This window comes from Oncorhynchus nerka, linkage group LG27 (genome assembly GCF_034236695.1).
Source record: "Oncorhynchus nerka isolate Pitt River linkage group LG27, Oner_Uvic_2.0, whole genome shotgun sequence".
Classification (NCBI taxonomy): domain Eukaryota; kingdom Metazoa; phylum Chordata; class Actinopteri; order Salmoniformes; family Salmonidae; genus Oncorhynchus; species Oncorhynchus nerka.
In genome coordinates this window covers 98,649,703-98,668,596 of record NC_088422.1, presented here as the reverse complement: position 1 = coordinate 98,668,596, position 18,894 = coordinate 98,649,703, and the positions used below count along the sequence as shown (strand labels likewise).

The window sequence follows — 18,894 nt, the reverse complement described above, 5'->3', positions numbered from 1 at the left end:
CTGTATCCAGTTATAGTATAATACACCATCCTCATAGAGATCTGTATCCAGGTAGGTTATAGTATAATACACCATCCTCATAGAGATCTGTATCCAGGTAGGTTATAGTATAATACACCATCCTCATAGAGATCTGTATCCAGTTATAGTATAATACACCATCCTCATAGAGATCTGTATCCAGTTATAGTATAATACACCATCCTCATAGAGATCTGTATCCAGTTATAATATAATACACCATCCTCATAGAGATCTGTATCCAGTTATAGTATAATACACCATCCTCATAGAGATCTGTATCCAGGTAGGTTATAGTATAATACACCATCCTCATAGAGATCTGTATCCAGTTATAGTATAATACACCATCCTCATAGAGATCTGTATCCAGTTATAGTATAATACACCATCCTCATAGAGATCTGTATCCAGTTATAGTATAATACACCATCCTCATAGAGATCTGTATCCAGTTATAGTATAATACACCATCCTCATAGAGATCTGTATCCAGGTATAGTATAATACACCATCCTCATAGAGATCTGTATCCAGTTATAGTATAATACACCATCCTCATAGAGATCTGTATCCAGTTATAGTATAATACACCATCCTCATAGAGATCTGTATCCAGGTAGGTTATAGTATAATACACCATCCTCATAGAGATCTGTATCCAGGTATAGTATAATACACCATCCTCATAGAGATCTGTATCCAGGTATAGTATAATACACCATCCTCATAGAGATCTGTATCCAGTTATAGTATAATACACCATCCTCATAGAGATCTGTATCCAGGTAGGTTATAGTATAATACACCATCCTCATAGAGATCTGTATCCAGGTAGGTTATAGTATACTACACCATCCTCATAGAGATCTGTATCCAGTTATAGTATAATACACCATCCTCATAGAGATCTGTATCCAGTTATAGTATAATACACCATCCTCATAGAGATCTGTATCCAGTTATAGTATAATACACCATCCTCATAGAGATCTGTATCCAGTTATAGTATAATACACCATCCTCATAGAGATCTGTATCCAGTTATAGTATAATACACCATCCTCATAGAGATCTGTATCCAGTTATAGTATAATACAATGTAAATTGTTGTCCTTACTTCCATAAATGTGTCCTGCAGGGAGACCCTGTAGATGCAGCGGAGTACTTATGTCGAAATTAGGCTTTTTTTTAGTTTTTAAATGTATATTTCTTGTTGTGTGTGTCTACATGTCTCTGTATGTTGATGTATGCGTCACTGCGTATCTATTTGTGTGTTTCTAGCTCGGTGAGATGCCAGTGTCCTCCCCTGAGAGCCCCTGGTTGGTAGACCCCGCCGAGGTGATTACCAGACGGGATCTGAGACAAACCCACCTGGTGTTCAGCGTCGACCCTCGGGGCTGTGAGGACGTAGACGACACCCTGTCCATACGCAGCCTCCCCCCCGGCCCGCGGGGTGAGAGGTTAGAGCTGGGCGTTCACATCGCTGACGTCACACACTTTGTTAAAGAGGGGTCCCTGACAGACCTGGAGGCTCGCGCTAGGTGAGAGGGAGGGGGAGGGAGTGTGTTTGAGTGTCTGTGAGGCATGTGTCAGGTCCTCCCTCTATTTAAATAAAGAAAACATGTATTAACTCCCCCCCTCGTCGAAGGACATATACATATGTTTTACATACATGGTACCTTGATATAAAGCAGTCACATGACCCTCTCAGCCCATCCCAACCTATCACCATAGACCACCCTCTCAGCCCATCCCAACCTATCACCATAGACCACCCTCTCAGCCCATCCCAACCTATCACCATAGACCACCCTCTCAGCCCATCCCAACCTATCACCATAGACCACCCTCTCAGCCCATCCCAACCTATCACCATAGACCACCCTCTCAGCCCATCCCAACCTATCACCATAGACCACCCTCTCAGCCCATCCCAACCTATCACCATAGACCACCCTCTCAGCCCATCCCAACCTATCACCATAGACCACCTTCTCGAAGGACATATATCTTCCTCCTCTTCGGGGGACATATATCTTCCTCCTCTTCGGGGACATATATCTTCCTCCTCCTTCGGGGGACATATATCTTCCTCCTCTTCGGGGGACATATATCTTCCTCCTCTTCGGAGGACATATATCTTCCTCCTCTTCGGGGGGACATATATCTTCCTCCTCTTCGGAGGACATATATCTTCCTCCTCTTCGGGGGACATATATCTTCCTCCTCTTCGGGGGACATATATCTTCCTCCTCTTTGGGGGACATATATCTTCCTCCTCTTCGGGGGACATATATCTTCCTCCTCTTCGGGGGGACATATATCTTCCTCCTCTTCGGGGGACATATATCTTCCTTCTCGTCGAAGGACATATATCTTCCTCCTCTTCGGGGGACATATATCTTCCTCCTCGTCGAAGGACATATATCTTCCTCCTCTTCGGGGGGACATATATCTTCCTCCTCTTCGGAGGACATATATCTTCCTCCTCTTCGGGGGACATATATCTTCCTCCTCTTCGGAGGACATATATCTTCCTCCTCTTCGGGGGACATATATCTTCCTCCTCTTCGGGGGGACATATATCTTCCTCTTCTTCGAAGGACATATATCTTCCTCCTCTTCGAAGGACATATATCTTCCTCCTCTTCGGGGGGACATATTTCTTCCTCCTCTTCGGGGACATATATCTTCCTCCTCTCGGGGGGGGGACATATATCTTCCTCCTCTTCGGGGACATATATCTTCCTCTTCTTGAAGGACATATATCTTCCTCCTCTTCGAAGGACATATATCTTCCTCCTCTTCGGGGGGACATATATCTTCCTCCTCTTCGGGGGGACATATATCTTCCTCCTCTTCGGGGGACATATATCTTCCTCTTCTTCGAAGGACATATATCTTCCTCCTCTTCGGAGGACATATATCTTCCTCTCTCGGGGACATATATCTCCTCCTCTTCGGGGACATATATCTTCCTCCTCTTCGGGGGGACATATATCTTCCTCCTCTTCGGGGGGACATATATCTTCCTCTTCTTCGAAGGACATATATCTTCCTCCTCTTCGGGGGGACATATATCTTCCTCTTCTTCGAAGGACATATATCTTCCTCCTCTTCGGGGGACATATATCTTCCTCCTCTTCGGGGGGACATATATCTTCCTCCTCTTCGGGGGACATATATCTTCCTCCTCTTCGGGGGACATATATCTTCCTCCTCTTCGGGGGACATATATCTTCCTCCTCTTCGGGGGACATATATCTTCCTCTTCTTCGGGGGACATATATCTTCCTCCTCTTTGGGGGACATATATCTTCCTCCTCTTCGGGGGACATATATCTTCCTCCTCTTCGGGGGACATATATCTTCCTCCTCTTCGGGGACATATATCTTCCTTCTTCGAAGGACATATATCTTCCTCCTCTTCGGGGGACATATATCTTCCTCCTCGTCGAAGGACATATATCTTCCTCCTCTTCGGGGGGACATATATCTTCCTCCTCTTCGGAGGACATATATCTTCCTCCTCTTCGGGGGACATATATCTTCCTCCTCTTCGGAGGACATATATCTTCCTCCTCTTCGGGGGACATATATCTTCCTCCTCTTCGGGGGGACATATATCTTCCTCTTCTTCGAAGGACATATATCTTCCTCCTCTTCGAAGGACATATATCTTCCTCCTCTTCGGGGGGACATATTTCTTCCTCCTCTTCGGGGGACATATATCTTCCTCCTCTTCGGGGGGACATATATCTTCCTCCTCTTCGGGGGACATATATCTTCCTCTTCTTCGAAGGACATATATCTTCCTCCTCTTCGAAGGACATATATCTTCCTCCTCTTCGGGGGGACATATATCTTCCTCCTCTTCGGGGGGACATATATCTTCCTCCTCTTCGGGGGACATATATCTTCCTCCTCTTCGGGGGACATATATCTTCCTCCTCTTCGGGGGACATATATCTTCCTCTTCTTCGAAGGACATATATCTTCCTCCTCTTCGGGGGACATATATCTTCCTCTTCTTCGAAGGACATATATCTTCCTCCTCTTCGGGGGACATATATCTTCCTCCTCTTCGGGGGGACATATATCTTCCTCCTCTTCGGGGGACATATATCTTCCTCCTCTTCGGGGGACATATATCTTCCTCCTCTTCGGGGACATATATCTTCCTCTTCGGGGGGGACATATATCTTCCTCTTCTTCGGGGACATATATCTTCCTCCTCTTCGGGGACATATATCTTCCTCTTCTTCGAAGGACATATATCTTCCTCCTCTTCGGGGACATATATCTTCCTCTTCTTCGGGGACATATATCTTCCTCTTCTTCGGGGGACATATATCTTCCTCCTCTTCGGGGGACATATATCTTCCTCATCTTCGGGGGACATATATCTTCCTCTTCTTCGGGGGACATATATCTTCCTCCTCTTCGGGGGGACATATATCTTCCTCTTCTTCGAAGGACATATATCTTCCTCCTCTTCGGGGGACATATATCTTCCTCCTCTTTGAAAGGACATATACAGTGGGGCAAAAAAGTATTTAGTCAGCCACCAATTGTGCAAGTTCTCCCACTTAAAAAGATTTTCCACCATAATTTGCAAATAAATTCATAAAAAATCCTACAATGTGATTTTCTGGATTTTTTTTTCTCATTTGTCTGTCATAGTTGAAGTTTACCTATGATGAAAATTACAGGCCTCTCGTCTTTTTAAGTGGGAGAACTTGCACAATTGGTGGCTGACTAAATACTTTTTTGCCCCACTGCATCTTTCTCCTCTTCGGAGGACATATACATATGTTTGTATATGATATATGTATTGATATAAAGCAGTCACATGACAGTAATACATTACCAAACAAGCTCTTTAATCCCGCCCCTCAGCCACTCTCAGCCACTCAGCCCATCCCACCTATCACCATAGACCATCCTCTCAGTCCATCCCACCTATCACCATAGACCACCCTCTCAGCCCATCCCAACCTATCACCATAGACCATCCTCTCAGTCCATCCCACCTATCACCATAGACCACCCTCTCAGCCCATCCCAACCTATCACCATAGACCACCCTCTCAGCCCATCCCACCTATCACCATAGACCACCCTCTCAGCCCATCCCAACTATCACCATAGACCACCTTCTCAGCCAATCCCAACCTATCACCATAGACCACCCTCTCAGCCCATCCCACCTATCACCATAGACCACCCTCTCAGCCCATCCCACCTATCACCATAGACCACCCTCTCAGCCCATCCCAACCTATCACCATAGACCACCCTCTCAGCCCATCCCAACCTATCACCATAGACCACCCTCTCAGTCCATCCCACCTATCACCATAGACCACCCTCTCCGCCCATCCCAACTATCACCATAGACCACCCTCTCCGCCCATCCCAACTATCACCATAGACCACCCTCTCAGCCCATCCCAACTTTGAGACTGAGACTGAGACTGTACAGGGATCCAGATTGAGACTGTACAGGGATCCAGATTGAGACTGTACAGGGATCCAGATTGAGACTGTACAGGGATACAGATTGAGACTGTACAGGGATACAGATTGAGACTGTACAGGGATCCAGATTGAGACTGTACAGGGATCCAGATTGAGACTGTACAGGGATCCAGATTGAGACTGTACAGGGATACAGATTGAGACTGTACAGGGATCCAGATTGAGACTGTACAGGGAACCAGATTGCGGACTTAAGAAAAAAAACTAGAGTCATTGGTATCCCCTAGATTTCTAATTCCTTGATGTTCTTGTTGGATCCAATTTGAATAGCTAGCATTTCAATGGCCATAATAAATAGATATGGAGACAACGGACAGCCTTGTTTTACTCCTCTTAAAAGCTCTATATTTTCTGACAAGTAACTAGTATTTACTATTTTACATCTGGGGTTGCTATACATAACATTAACATATTGTATAAGATATTCACCAAAAATTAAAGTAATCCATTAACTCTCATCGTACTTTATCAAACGCCTTTTCAAAATCTGCTATGAAGACCAGACCTGGTATCTTCGATGTTTCATAATGTTAAATTATTTCAAGAAATTGTCGTACATTATCTCCAATATATCGTCCGTGTAAAAAACAATATTTGGTAAAAACCTTTTTTATTCAATGTGCTATACATTTTACCAGGCTTCTCGCATCACAACATAGAAGTGTTGGAGGCCTCCAGTTTTTTAAATAGACTGGATCTTTATACCACCTGGGTCCTGTTTTAGTAGTAATGAAATCACACCTTCTTGTTGAGTACCTGAAAGTCTACCGTTTGTATAAGAGTAATTAAAACATGCTAATAATGGATCTTTGAGTACGTCAAAAAAAGGTCTGATATACTTCTACTGGTATACCATCAAGCTCTGGTGTTTTACCATCAAGCCCTGGTGTTTTACCATCAAGCCCTGGTGTTTTACCATCAAGCCCTGGTGTTTTACCATCAAGCCCTGGTGTTTTACCATCAAGCACTGGTGTTTTACCATCAAGCCCTGGTGTTTTACCATCAAGCCCTGGTGTTTTACCATCAAGCCCTGGTGTTTTACCATCAAGCCCTGGTGTTTTACCATCAAGCCCTGGTGTTTTACCATCAAGCCCTGGTGTTTTACCATCAAGCCCTGGTGTTTTACCATCAAGCCCTGGTGTTTTACCATCAAGCTATGGAAGGTGTTTTTCCAGACTGAAAATATTTTATTGCCTCAAAATGTTCCTCTTCTGTAAGTTGGCCTTCACACAGGTCTTTCTGTAAATGTGTTCATTTGACATTATTATTATTATTAGGAAAGAAATCCTTACAGTTCACATCATTCAGTGGAAATGGAGGAGACTGAAAAGAAAAAAAATGCTTAAAATATTTTGCTTGCTCTTTCAAAATATCATTTGGTGAATCATTTTTATTTAACCAGGCAAGTCAGTTAAGAACAAATTCTTATTTTCAATTGACGGCCTAGGAACAGTGGGTTAACTGCCTGTTCAGGGGCAGAACGGCAGATTTGTACCTTGTCAGCTCTGGGGTTTGAACTTGCAACCTTTCGGTTACTAGTCCAACACTCTAACCGCTAGGCTACCCTGCCCTCAGGGGCAGTTAACCCACTGTTGGATATCTCCTCCCTTAAAGTGACCCTGGAATACCCACTTCCCCAAAAGTCAACAGCTCTGACACGTCCCTCCTGTCCATCTCCCTGCTGGTGACTGTGTCAGCTCCAGTAAACTCTCTCTTCTGTCATGTTCTCAGGGCCACCACGTACTACCTGGCCGACCGCAGGTATGACATGCTGCCTGCTGTCCTCAGTGCTGACCTCTGCTCTCTGCTGGGAGGGGTGGACAGGTGAGAGATCAACTCTACATCACACTGACCTCTGACCTCTGCTGGGAGGAGTGGACAGGTGAAGGAACAACACTTACTGACACCACAACACACTGACCTCTGACCTCTGTTGGGAGGAGTGGACAGGTGAAGGAACAACACTTACTGACACCACAACACACTGACCTCTGACCTCTGCTCTGTAAACCTCAGTGAAGTTCATCAGGATGATTAATTTAGTCTTAAGTCACTCTCATAATGTTGGTTGGAACTATCCAGTAGTCTGAGGCTGTATGTCCGTGCCTCATTAACAGCTGTCCGTGTGTCCCTCTGTGTGTGTCCCTCTGTGTCCCTCTGTGTGTGTCCCTCTGTGTCCCTCTGTGTGTGTCCCTCTGTGTCCCTCTGTGTGTGTCCTCTGTGTCCCTCTGTGTATGTCCGTGTGTCCCTCTGTGTGTGTCTGTGTGTCCCTCTGTGCGTGTCCGTGTGTCCCTCTGTGTGTGTCCCTCTGTGTGTGTCCTGTGTGTCCCTCTGTGTGTGTCCCTCTGTGTGTGTCCGTGTGTCCCTCTGTGTGTGTCCTGTGTGTCCCTCTGTGTGTGTCCCTCTGTGTGTGTCCGTGTGTCCCTCTGTGTGTGTCCGTGTGTCCCTCTGTGTGTGTCCGTGTGTCCCTCTGTGTGTGTCCCTCTGTGTCCCTCTGTGTCCCTCTGTGCGTGTCCGTGTGTCCCTCTGTGTGTGTCCCTCTGTGTCCCTCTGTGTGTGTCCGTGTGTCCCTCTGTGTCCCTCTGTGTGTGTCCCTCTGTGTCCCTCTGTGTGTGTCCCTCTGTGTGTGTCCCTCTGTGTCCCTCTGTGCATGTCCGTGTGTCCCTCTGTGTCCCTCTGTGCGTGTCCGTGTGTCCCTCTGTGTCCCTCTGTGCGTGTCCGTGTGTCCCTCTGTGCGTGTCCGTGTGTCCCTCTGTGTCCCTCTGTGTGTGTCCCTCTGTGTCCCTCTGTGTGTGTCCCTCTGTGTCCCTCTGTGTGTGTCCGTGTGTCCCTCTGTGCGTGTCTGTGTGTCCCTCTGTGCGTGTCCCTCTGTGTGTGTCCCTCTGTGCGTGTCCCTGTGTCCCTCTGTGCGTGTCCGTGTGTCCCTCTGTGCGTGTCCCTCTGTGCGTGTCTGTGTGTCCCTCTGTGTCCGTGTGTCCCTCTGTGCGTGTCCGTGTGTCCAGGTATGCCATGAGCGTCATGTGGGACCTGGATGCCCAGACCCTGGCGGTGAACAAGGTCTGGTACGGTCGTACACTAATCCAATCCTCCTACCAGCTTTACTATGAACTGGCCCAGGCTCTGCTCAACGGAGAGGAGGCAGAGGTCCCAGAACTAGGTACCATCATGTTATAATACTGTTGAATGGGGAGGAGGCAGAGGTCCCAGAACTAGGTACCATCATGTTATAATACTGTTGAATGGGGAGGAGACAGAGGTCCCAGAACTAGGTACCATCATGTTATAATACTGTTGAATGGAGAGGAGGCAGAGGTACCATCATGTTATAATACTGTTGAATGGAGAGGAGGCAGAGGTCCCATCATGTTATAATACTGCTGGAGAGGAGACAGAGGTCCCATCATGTTATAATACTGCTGGAGAGGAGACAGAGGTCCCATCATGTTATAATACTGCTGAATGGAGAGGAGACAGAGGTACCATCATGTTATAATACTGCTGAATGGAGAGGAGACAGAGGTACCATCATGTTATAATACTGCTGAATGCCAGAGGTCCCATCATGACAGAGGTACCATCATGTTATAATACTGCTGGAGAGGAGACAGAGGTCCCATCATGTTATAATACTGCTGGAGAGGAGACAGAGGTCCCATCATGTTATAATACTGCTGGAGAGGAGGCAGAGGTCCCATCATGTTATAATACTGCTGGAGAGGAGACAGAGGTACCATCATGTTATAATACTGTTGAATGGGGAGGAGACAGAGGTACCATCATGTTATAATACTGCTGAATGGAGAGGAGACAGAGGTCCCATCATGTTATAATACTGCTGGAGAGGAGACAGAGGTCCCATCATGTTATAATACTGCTGGAGAGGAGGCAGAGGTCCCATCATGTTATAATACTGCTGAATGGAGAGGAGACAGAGGTCCCATCATGTTATAATACTGCTGAATGGAGAGGAGACAGAGGTCCCATCATGTTATAATACTGCTGAATGGAGAGGAGACAGAGGTCCCATCATGTTATAATACTGCTGGAGAGGAGGCAGAGGTCCCATCATGTTATAATACTGCTGGAGAGGAGACAGAGGTCCCATCATGTTATAATACTGTTGAATGGGGAGGAGACAGAGGTCCCATCATGTTATAATACTGCTGGAGAGGAGACAGAGGTCCCATCATGTTATAATACTGCTGGAGAGGAGACAGAGGTCCCATCATGTTATAATACTGCTGAATGGAGAGGAGACAGAGGTCCCATCATGTTATAATACTGCTGGAGAGGAGGCAGAGGTCCCATCATGTTATAATACTGCTGGAGAGGAGGCAGAGGTCCCATCATGTTATAATACTGCTGAATGGAGAGGAGGCAGAGGTCCCATCATGTTATAATACTGCTGGAGAGGAGACAGAGGTCCCATCATGTTATAATACTGCTGGAGAGGAGACAGAGGTCCCATCATGTTATAATACTGCTGAATGGAGAGGAGACAGAGGTCCCATCATGTTATAATACTGCTGGAGAGGAGGCAGAGGTCCCATCATGTTATAATACTGCTGGAGAGGAGACAGAGGTACCATCATGTTATAATACTGCTGGAGAGGAGGCAGAGGTCCCATCATGTTATAATACTGCTGAATGGAGAGGAGACAGAGGTCCCATCATGTTATAATACTGCTGGAGAGGAGACAGAGGTACCATCATGTTATAATACTGCTGAATGGAGAGGAGACAGAGGTCCCATCATGTTATAATACTGCTGGAGAGGAGACAGAGGTCCCATCATGTTATAATACTGCTGGAGAGGAGGCAGAGGTCCCATCATGTTATAATACTGCTGAATGGAGAGGAGACAGAGGTCCCATCATGTTATAATACTGCTGGAGAGGAGACAGAGGTCCCATCATGTTATAATACTGCTGAATGGAGAGGAGACAGAGGTCCCATCATGTTATAATACTGCTGGAGAGAGAGAGACAGAGGTCCCATCATGTTATAATACTGCTGAATGGAGAGGAGACAGAGGTCCCATCATGTTATAATACTGCTGGAGAGGAGACAGAGGTCCCATCATGTTATAATACTGCTGAATGGAGAGGAGACAGAGGTCCCATCATGTTATAATACTGCTGGAGAGGAGGCAGAGGTCCCATCATGTTATAATACTGCTGGAGAGGAGACAGAGGTCCCATCATGTTATAATACTGCTGGAGAGGAGACAGAGGTCCCATCATGTTATAATACTGCTGGAGAGGAGACAGAGGTCCCATCATGTTATAATACTGCTGAATGGAGAGGAGGCAGAGGTCCCATCATGTTATAATACTGCTGAATGGAGAGGAGACAGAGGTCCCATCATGTTATAATACTGCTGAATGGAGAGGAGACAGAGGTCCCATCATGTTATAATACTGCTGAATGGAGAGGAGACAGAGGTCCCATCATGTTATAATACTGCTGAATGGAGAGGAGACAGAGGTCCCATCATGTTATAATACTGCTGGAGAGGAGGCAGAGGTCCCATCATGTTATAATACTGCTGAATGGAGAGGAGGCAGAGGTCCCATCATGTTATAATACTGCTGGAGAGGAGACAGAGGTCCCATCATGTTATAATACTGCTGAATGGAGAGGAGACAGAGGTCCCATCATGTTATAATACTGCTGAATGGAGAGGAGACAGAGGTCCCATCATGTTATAATACTGCTGAATGGAGAGGAGACAGAGGTCCCATCATGTTATAATACTGCTGGAGAGGAGGCAGAGGTCCCATCATGTTATAATACTGCTGAATGGAGAGGAGACAGAGGTCCCATCATGTTATAATACTGCTGGAGAGGAGACAGAGGTCCCATCATGTTATAATACTGCTGAAGAGGAGACAGAGGTCCCATCATGTTATAATACTGCTGAAGGAGACAGAGGTCCCATCATGTTATAATACTGCTGGAGAGGAGACAGAGGTCCCATCATGTTATAATACTGCTGAATGGAGAGGAGACAGAGGTCCCATCATGTTATAATACTGCTGGAGAGGAGACAGAGGTCCCATCATGTTATAATACTGCTGAATGGAGAGGAGACAGAGGTCCCATCATGTTATAATACTGCTGGAGAGGAGACAGAGGTCCCATCATGTTATAATACTGCATGTTATAATGGAGAGGAGGCAGAGGTCCCATCATGTTATAATACTGCTGAATGGAGAGGAGACAGAGGTCCCATCATGTTATAATACTGCTGGAGAGGAGACAGAGGTCCCATCATGTTATAATACTGCTGAATGGAGAGGAGACAGAGGTCCCATCATGTTATAATACTGCTGGAGAGGAGGCAGAGGTCCCATCATGTTATAATACTGCTGAATGGAGAGGAGACAGAGGTCCCATCATGTTATAATACTGCTGGAGAGGAGACAGAGGTCCCATCATGTTATAATACTGCTGAATGGAGAGGAGACAGAGGTCCCATCATGTTATAATACTGCTGAATGGAGAGGAGACAGAGGTCCCATCATGTTATAATACTGCTGGAGAGGAGGCAGAGGTCCCATCATGTTATAATACTGCTGAATGGAGAGGAGACAGAGGTCCCATCATGTTATAATACTGCTGAATGGAGAGGAGACAGAGGTCCCATCATGTTATAATACTGCTGGAGAGGAGGCAGAGGTCCCATCATGTTATAATACTGCTGGAGAGGAGACAGAGGTCCCATCATGTTATAATACTGCTGAATGGAGAGGAGACAGAGGTCCCATCATGTTATAATACTGCTGGAATGGAGGAGACAGAGGTCCCATCATGTTATAATACTGCTGAATGGAGAGGAGACAGAGGTCCCATCATGTTATAATACTGCTGAATGGAGAGGAGACAGAGGTCCCATCATGTTATAATACTGCTGAATGGAGAGGAGACAGAGGTCCCATCATGTTATAATACTGCTGAATGGAGAGGAGACAGAGGTCCCATCATGTTATAATACTGCTGAATGGAGAGGAGACAGAGGTCCCATCATGTTATAATACTGCTGAATGGAGAGGAGACAGAGGTCCCATCATGTTATAATACTGCTGAATGGAGAGGAGACAGAGGTCCCATCATGTTATAATACTGCTGGGGAGGAGACAGAGGTCCCATCATGTTATAATACTGCTGAATGGAGAGGAGACAGAGGTCCCATCATGTTATAATACTGCTGGAGAGGAGACAGAGGTCCCATCATGTTATAATACTGCTGGAGAGGAGACAGAGGTCCCATCATGTTATAATACTGCTGAATGGAGAGGAGACAGAGGTCCCATCATGTTATAATACTGCTGGAGAGGAGACAGAGGTCCCATCATGTTATAATACTGCTGAATGGAGAGGAGACAGAGGTCCCATCATGTTATAATACTGCTGGAGAGGAGACAGAGGTCCCATCATGTTATAATACTGCTGGAGAGGAGACAGAGGTCCCATCATGTTATAATACTGCTGAATGGAGAGGAGACAGAGGTCCCATCATGTTATAATACTGCTGGAGAGGAGACAGAGGTCCCATCATGTTATAATACTGCTGAATGGAGAGGAGACAGAGGTCCCATCATGTTATAATACTGCTGGAGAGGAGGCAGAGGTCCCATCATGTTATAATACTGCTGAATGGAGAGGAGACAGAGGTCCCATCATGTTATAATACTGCTGGAGAGGAGACAGAGGTCCCATCATGTTATAATACTGCTGAATGGAGAGGAGACAGAGGTCCCATCATGTTATAATACTGCTGAATGGAGAGGAGACAGAGGTCCCATCATGTTATAATACTGCTGGAGAGGAGACAGAGGTCCCATCATGTTATAATACTGCTGAATGGAGAGGAGACAGAGGTCCCATCATGTTATAATACTGCTGAATGGAGAGGAGACAGAGGTCCCATCATGTTATAATACTGCTGAATGGAGAGGAGACAGAGGTCCCATCATGTTATAATACTGCTGAATGGAGAGGAGGCAGAGGTCCCATCATGTTATAATACTGCTGAATGGAGAGGAGACAGAGGTCCCATCATGTTATAATACTGCTGGAGAGGAGACAGAGGTCCCATCATGTTATAATACTGCTGAATGGAGAGGAGACAGAGGTCCCATCATGTTATAATACTGCTGAATGGAGAGGAGACAGAGGTCCCATCATGTTATAATACTGCTGAATGGAGAGGAGACAGAGGTCCCATCATGTTATAATACTGCTGAATGGAGAGGAGACAGAGGTCCCATCATGTTATAATACTGCTGAATGGAGAGGAGACAGAGGTCCCATCATGTTATAATACTGCTGAATGGAGAGGAGACAGAGGTCCCATCATGTTATAATACTGCTGAATGGAGAGGAGACAGAGGTCCCATCATGTTATAATACTGCTGGAGAGGAGACAGAGGTACCATCATGTTATAATACTGCTGAATGGAGAGGAGACAGATGTCCCATCATGTTATAATACTGCTGGAGAGGAGACAGAGGTCCCATCATGTTATAATACTGCTGAATGGGGAGGAGACAGAGGTCCCATCATGTTATAATACTGCTGGAGAGGAGACAGAGGTCCCATCATGTTATAATACTGCTGAATGGAGAGGAGACAGAGGTCCCATCATGTTATAATACTGCTGAATGGAGAGGAGACAGAGGTCCCATCATGTTATAATACTGCTGGTTATAATACTGCTGAATGAGGAGGCAGAGGTCCCATCATGTTATAATACTGCTGGAGAGGAGGCAGAGGTCCCATCATGTTATAATACTGCTGGAGAGGAGACAGAGGTCCCATCATGTTATAATACTGCTGGAGAGGAGGCAGAGGTCCCATCATGTTATAATACTGCTGAATGGAGAGGAGACAGAGGTCCCATCATGTTATAATACTGCTGGAGAGGAGACAGAGGTCCCATCATGTTATAATACTGCTGAATGGAGAGGAGACAGAGGTCCCATCATGTTATAATACTGCTGGAGAGGAGACAGAGGTCCCATCATGTTATAATACTGCTGAATGGAGAGGAGACAGAGGTCCCATCATGTTATAATACTGCTGGAGAGGAGACAGAGGTCCCATCATGTTATAATACTGCTGGAGAGGAGACAGAGGTCCCATCATGTTATAATACTGCTGGAGAGGAGACAGAGGTCCCATCATGTTATAATACTGCTGAATGGAGAGGAGACAGAGGTCCCATCATGTTATAATACTGCTGGAGAGGAGACAGAGGTCCCATCATGTTATAATACTGCTGGAGAGGAGACAGAGGTCCCATCATGTTATAATACTGCTGAATGGAGAGGAGACAGAGGTCCCATCATGTTATAATACTGCTGAATGGAGAGGAGGCAGAGGTCCCATCATGTTATAATACTGCTGGAGAGGAGACAGAGGTCCCATCATGTTATAATACTGCTGAATGGAGAGGAGACAGAGGTCCCATCATGTTATAATACTGCTGGAGAGGAGACAGAGGTCCCATCATGTTATAATACTGCTGGAGAGGAGACAGAGGTCCCATCATGTTATAATACTGCTGAATGGAGAGGAGACAGAGGTCCCATCATGTTATAATACTGCTGAATGGAGAGGAGACAGAGGTCCCATCATGTTATAATACTGCTGGAGAGGAGGCAGAGGTCCCATCATGTTATAATACTGCTGAATGGAGAGGAGGCAGAGGTCCCATCATGTTATAATACTGCTGGAGAGGAGACAGAGGTCCCATCATGTTATAATACTGCTGAATGGAGAGGAGACAGAGGTCCCATCATGTTATAATACTGCTGGAGAGGAGACAGAGGTACCATCATGTTATAATACTGCTGAATGGAGAGGAGACAGAGGTCCCATCATGTTATAATACTGCTGAATGGAGAGGAGACAGAGGTCCCATCATGTTATAATACTGCTGAATGGAGAGGAGACAGAGGTCCCATCATGTTATAATACTGCTGAATGGAGAGGAGACAGAGGTCCCATCATGTTATAATACTGCTGGAGAGGAGACAGAGGTCCCATCATGTTATAATACTGCTGAATGGGAGGAGACAGAGGTCCCATCATGTTATAATACTGCTGGAGAGGAGACAGAGGTCCCATCATGTTATAATACTGCTGAATGGAGAGGAGACAGAGGTCCCATCATGTTATAATACTGCTGAATGGAGAGGAGACAGAGGTCCCATCATGTTATAATACTGCTGAATGGAGAGGAGACAGAGGTCCCATCATGTTATAATACTGCTGGAGAGGAGGCAGAGGTCCCATCATGTTATAATACTGCTGGAGAGGAGACAGAGGTCCCATCATGTTATAATACTGCTGAATGGAGAGGAGACAGAGGTCCCATCATGTTATAATACTGCTGGAGAGGAGACAGAGGTCCCATCATGTTATAATACTGCTGGAGAGGAGACAGAGGTCCCATCATGTTATAATACTGCTGAATGGAGAGGAGACAGAGGTCCCATCATGTTATAATACTGCTGAATGGAGAGGAGACAGAGGTCCCATCATGTTATAATACTGCTGAATGGAGAGGAGACAGAGGTCCCATCATGTTATAATACTGCTGAATGGAGAGGAGACAGAGGTCCCATCATGTTATAATACTGCTGAATGGAGAGGAGACAGAGGTCCCATCATGTTATAATACTGCTGAATGGAGAGGAGACAGAGGTCCCATCATGTTATAATACTGCTGAATGGAGAGGAGACAGAGGTCCCATCATGTTATAATACTGCTGGAGAGGAGACAGAGGTCCCATCATGTTATAATACTGCTGAATGGAGAGGAGACAGAGGTCCCATCATGTTATAATACTGCTGGAATGGGAGGCAGAGGTCCCATCATGTTATAATACTGCTGAATGGAGAGGAGACAGAGGTCCCATCATGTTATAATACTGCTGAATGGAGAGGAGACAGAGGTCCCATCATGTTATAATACTGCTGAATGGAGAGGAGACAGAGGTCCCATCATGTTATAATACTGCTGAATGGAGAGGAGACAGAGGTCCCATCATGTTATAATACTGCTGGAGAGGAGGCAGAGGTCCCATCATGTTATAATACTGCTGGAGAGGAGACAGAGGTACTGCTGGAGAGGAGACAGAGGTCCCATCATGTTATAATACTGCTGAATGGAGAGGAGACAGAGGTCCCATCATGTTATAATACTGCTGAATGGAGAGGAGACAGAGGTCCCATCATGTTATAATACTGCTGAATGGAGAGGAGACAGAGGTCCCATCATGTTATAATACTGCTGAATGGAGAGGAGACAGAGGTCCCATCATGTTATAATACTGCTGGAGAGGAGACAGAGGTCCCATCATGTTATAATACTGCTGAATGGAGAGGAGACAGAGGTCCCATCATGTTATAATACTGCTGGAGATGGAGAGGAGACAGAGGTCCCATCATGTTATAATACTGCTGGAGAGAGGAGACAGAGGTCCCATCATGTTATAATACTGCTGGAGAGGAGACAGAGGTCCCATCATGTTATAATACTGCTGAATGGAGAGGAGACAGAGGTCCCATCATGTTATAATACTGCTGAATGGAGAGGAGACAGAGGTCCCATCATGTTATAATACTGCTGAATGGAGAGGAGACAGAGGTCCCATCATGTTATAATACTGCTGAATGGAGAGGAGACAGAGGTCCCATCATGTTATAATACTGCTGGAGAGGAGGCAGAGGTCCCATCATGTTATAATACTGCTGAATGGAGAGGAGACAGAGGTCCCATCATGTTATAATACTGCTGAATGGAGAGGAGACAGAGGTACCATCATGTTATAATACTGTCCCATCATGTTATAAATGGAGAGGAGACAGAGGTCCCATCATGTTATAATACTGCTGGAGAGGAGACAGAGGTCCCATCATGTTGTTATAATACTGCTGGAGAGGAGACAGAGGTCCCATCATGTTATAATACTGCTGAATGGAGAGGAGACAGAGGTCCCATCATGTTATAATACTGCTGAATGGAGAGGAGGCAGAGGTCCCATCATGTTATAATACTGCTGAATGGAGAGGAGACAGAGGTCCCATCATGTTATAATACTGCTGGAGAGGAGACAGAGGTCCCATCATGTTATAATACTGCTGAATGGAGAGGAGACAGAGGTCCCATCATGTTATAATACTGCTGAATGGAGAGGAGACAGAGGTCCCATCATGTTATAATACTGCTGAAGACAGGGGACTGAATGGGAGACAGAGGTCCCATCATGTTATAATACTGCTGAATGGAGAGGAGACAGAGGTCCCATCATGTTATAATACTGCTGGAGAGGAGACAGAGGTCCCATCATGTTATAATACTGCTGAATGGAGGAGACAGAGGTCCCATCATGTTATAATACTGCTGAATGGAGAGGAGACAGAGGTCCCATCATGTTATAATACTGCTGAATGGAGAGGAGACAGAGGTCCCATCATGTTATAATACTGCTGAATGGAGAGGAGACAGAGGTCCCATCATGTTATAATACTGCTGGAGAGAGGAGACAGAGGTCCCATCATGTTATAATACTGCTGAATGGAGAGGAGACAGAGGTCCCATCATGTTATAATACTGCTGGAGAGGAGACAGAGGTCCCATCATGTTATAATACTGCTGAATGGAGAGGAGACAGAGGTCCCATCATGTTATAATACTGCTGGAGAGGAGACAGAGGTCCCATCATGTTATAATACTGCTGAATGGAGAGGAGACAGAGGTCCCATCATGTTATAATACTGCTGAATGGAGAGGAGGCAGAGGTCCCATCATGTTATAATACTGCTGGAGAGGAGACAGAGGTCCCATCATGTTATAATACTGCTGGAGAGGAGACAGAGGTCCCATCATGTTATAATACTGCTGAATGGAGAGGAGACAGAGGTCCCATCATGTTATAATACTGTCCCATCATGTTATAATACTGCTGAATGGAGAGGAGACAGAGGTCCCATCATGTTATAATACTGCTGAATGGAGAGGAGACAGAGGTCCCATCATGTTATAATACTGCTGAATGGAGAGGAGACAGAGGTCCCATCATGTTATAATACTGCTGGAGAGGAGACAGAGGTCCCATCATGTTATAATACTGCTGAATGGAGAGGAGACAGAGGTCCCATCATGTTATAATACTGCTGAATGGAGAGGAGACAGAGGTCCCATCATGTTATAATACTGCTGGAGAGGAGGCAGAGGTCCCATCATGTTATAATACTGCTGGAGAGGAGACAGAGGTCCCATCATGTTATAATACTGCTGAATGGAGAGGAGACAG

The 18,894-nt window shown here is 45.7% G+C and overlaps 1 protein-coding gene across 1 annotated transcript in view; it reads left to right on the top strand.

Moving 5' to 3' along the window:
- The window catches only part of dis3l (DIS3 like exosome 3'-5' exoribonuclease), a 57,833-nt gene that overhangs the window by 23,700 nt on the left and 15,239 nt on the right, over positions 1-18,894 (top strand). Inside the window, 3 exon segments of the mRNA XM_065011200.1 lie at positions 1,306-1,565; positions 7,297-7,389; positions 8,568-8,722. Coding sequence (XP_064867272.1) covers positions 1,306-1,565; positions 7,297-7,389; positions 8,568-8,722 — 508 coding nt within the window.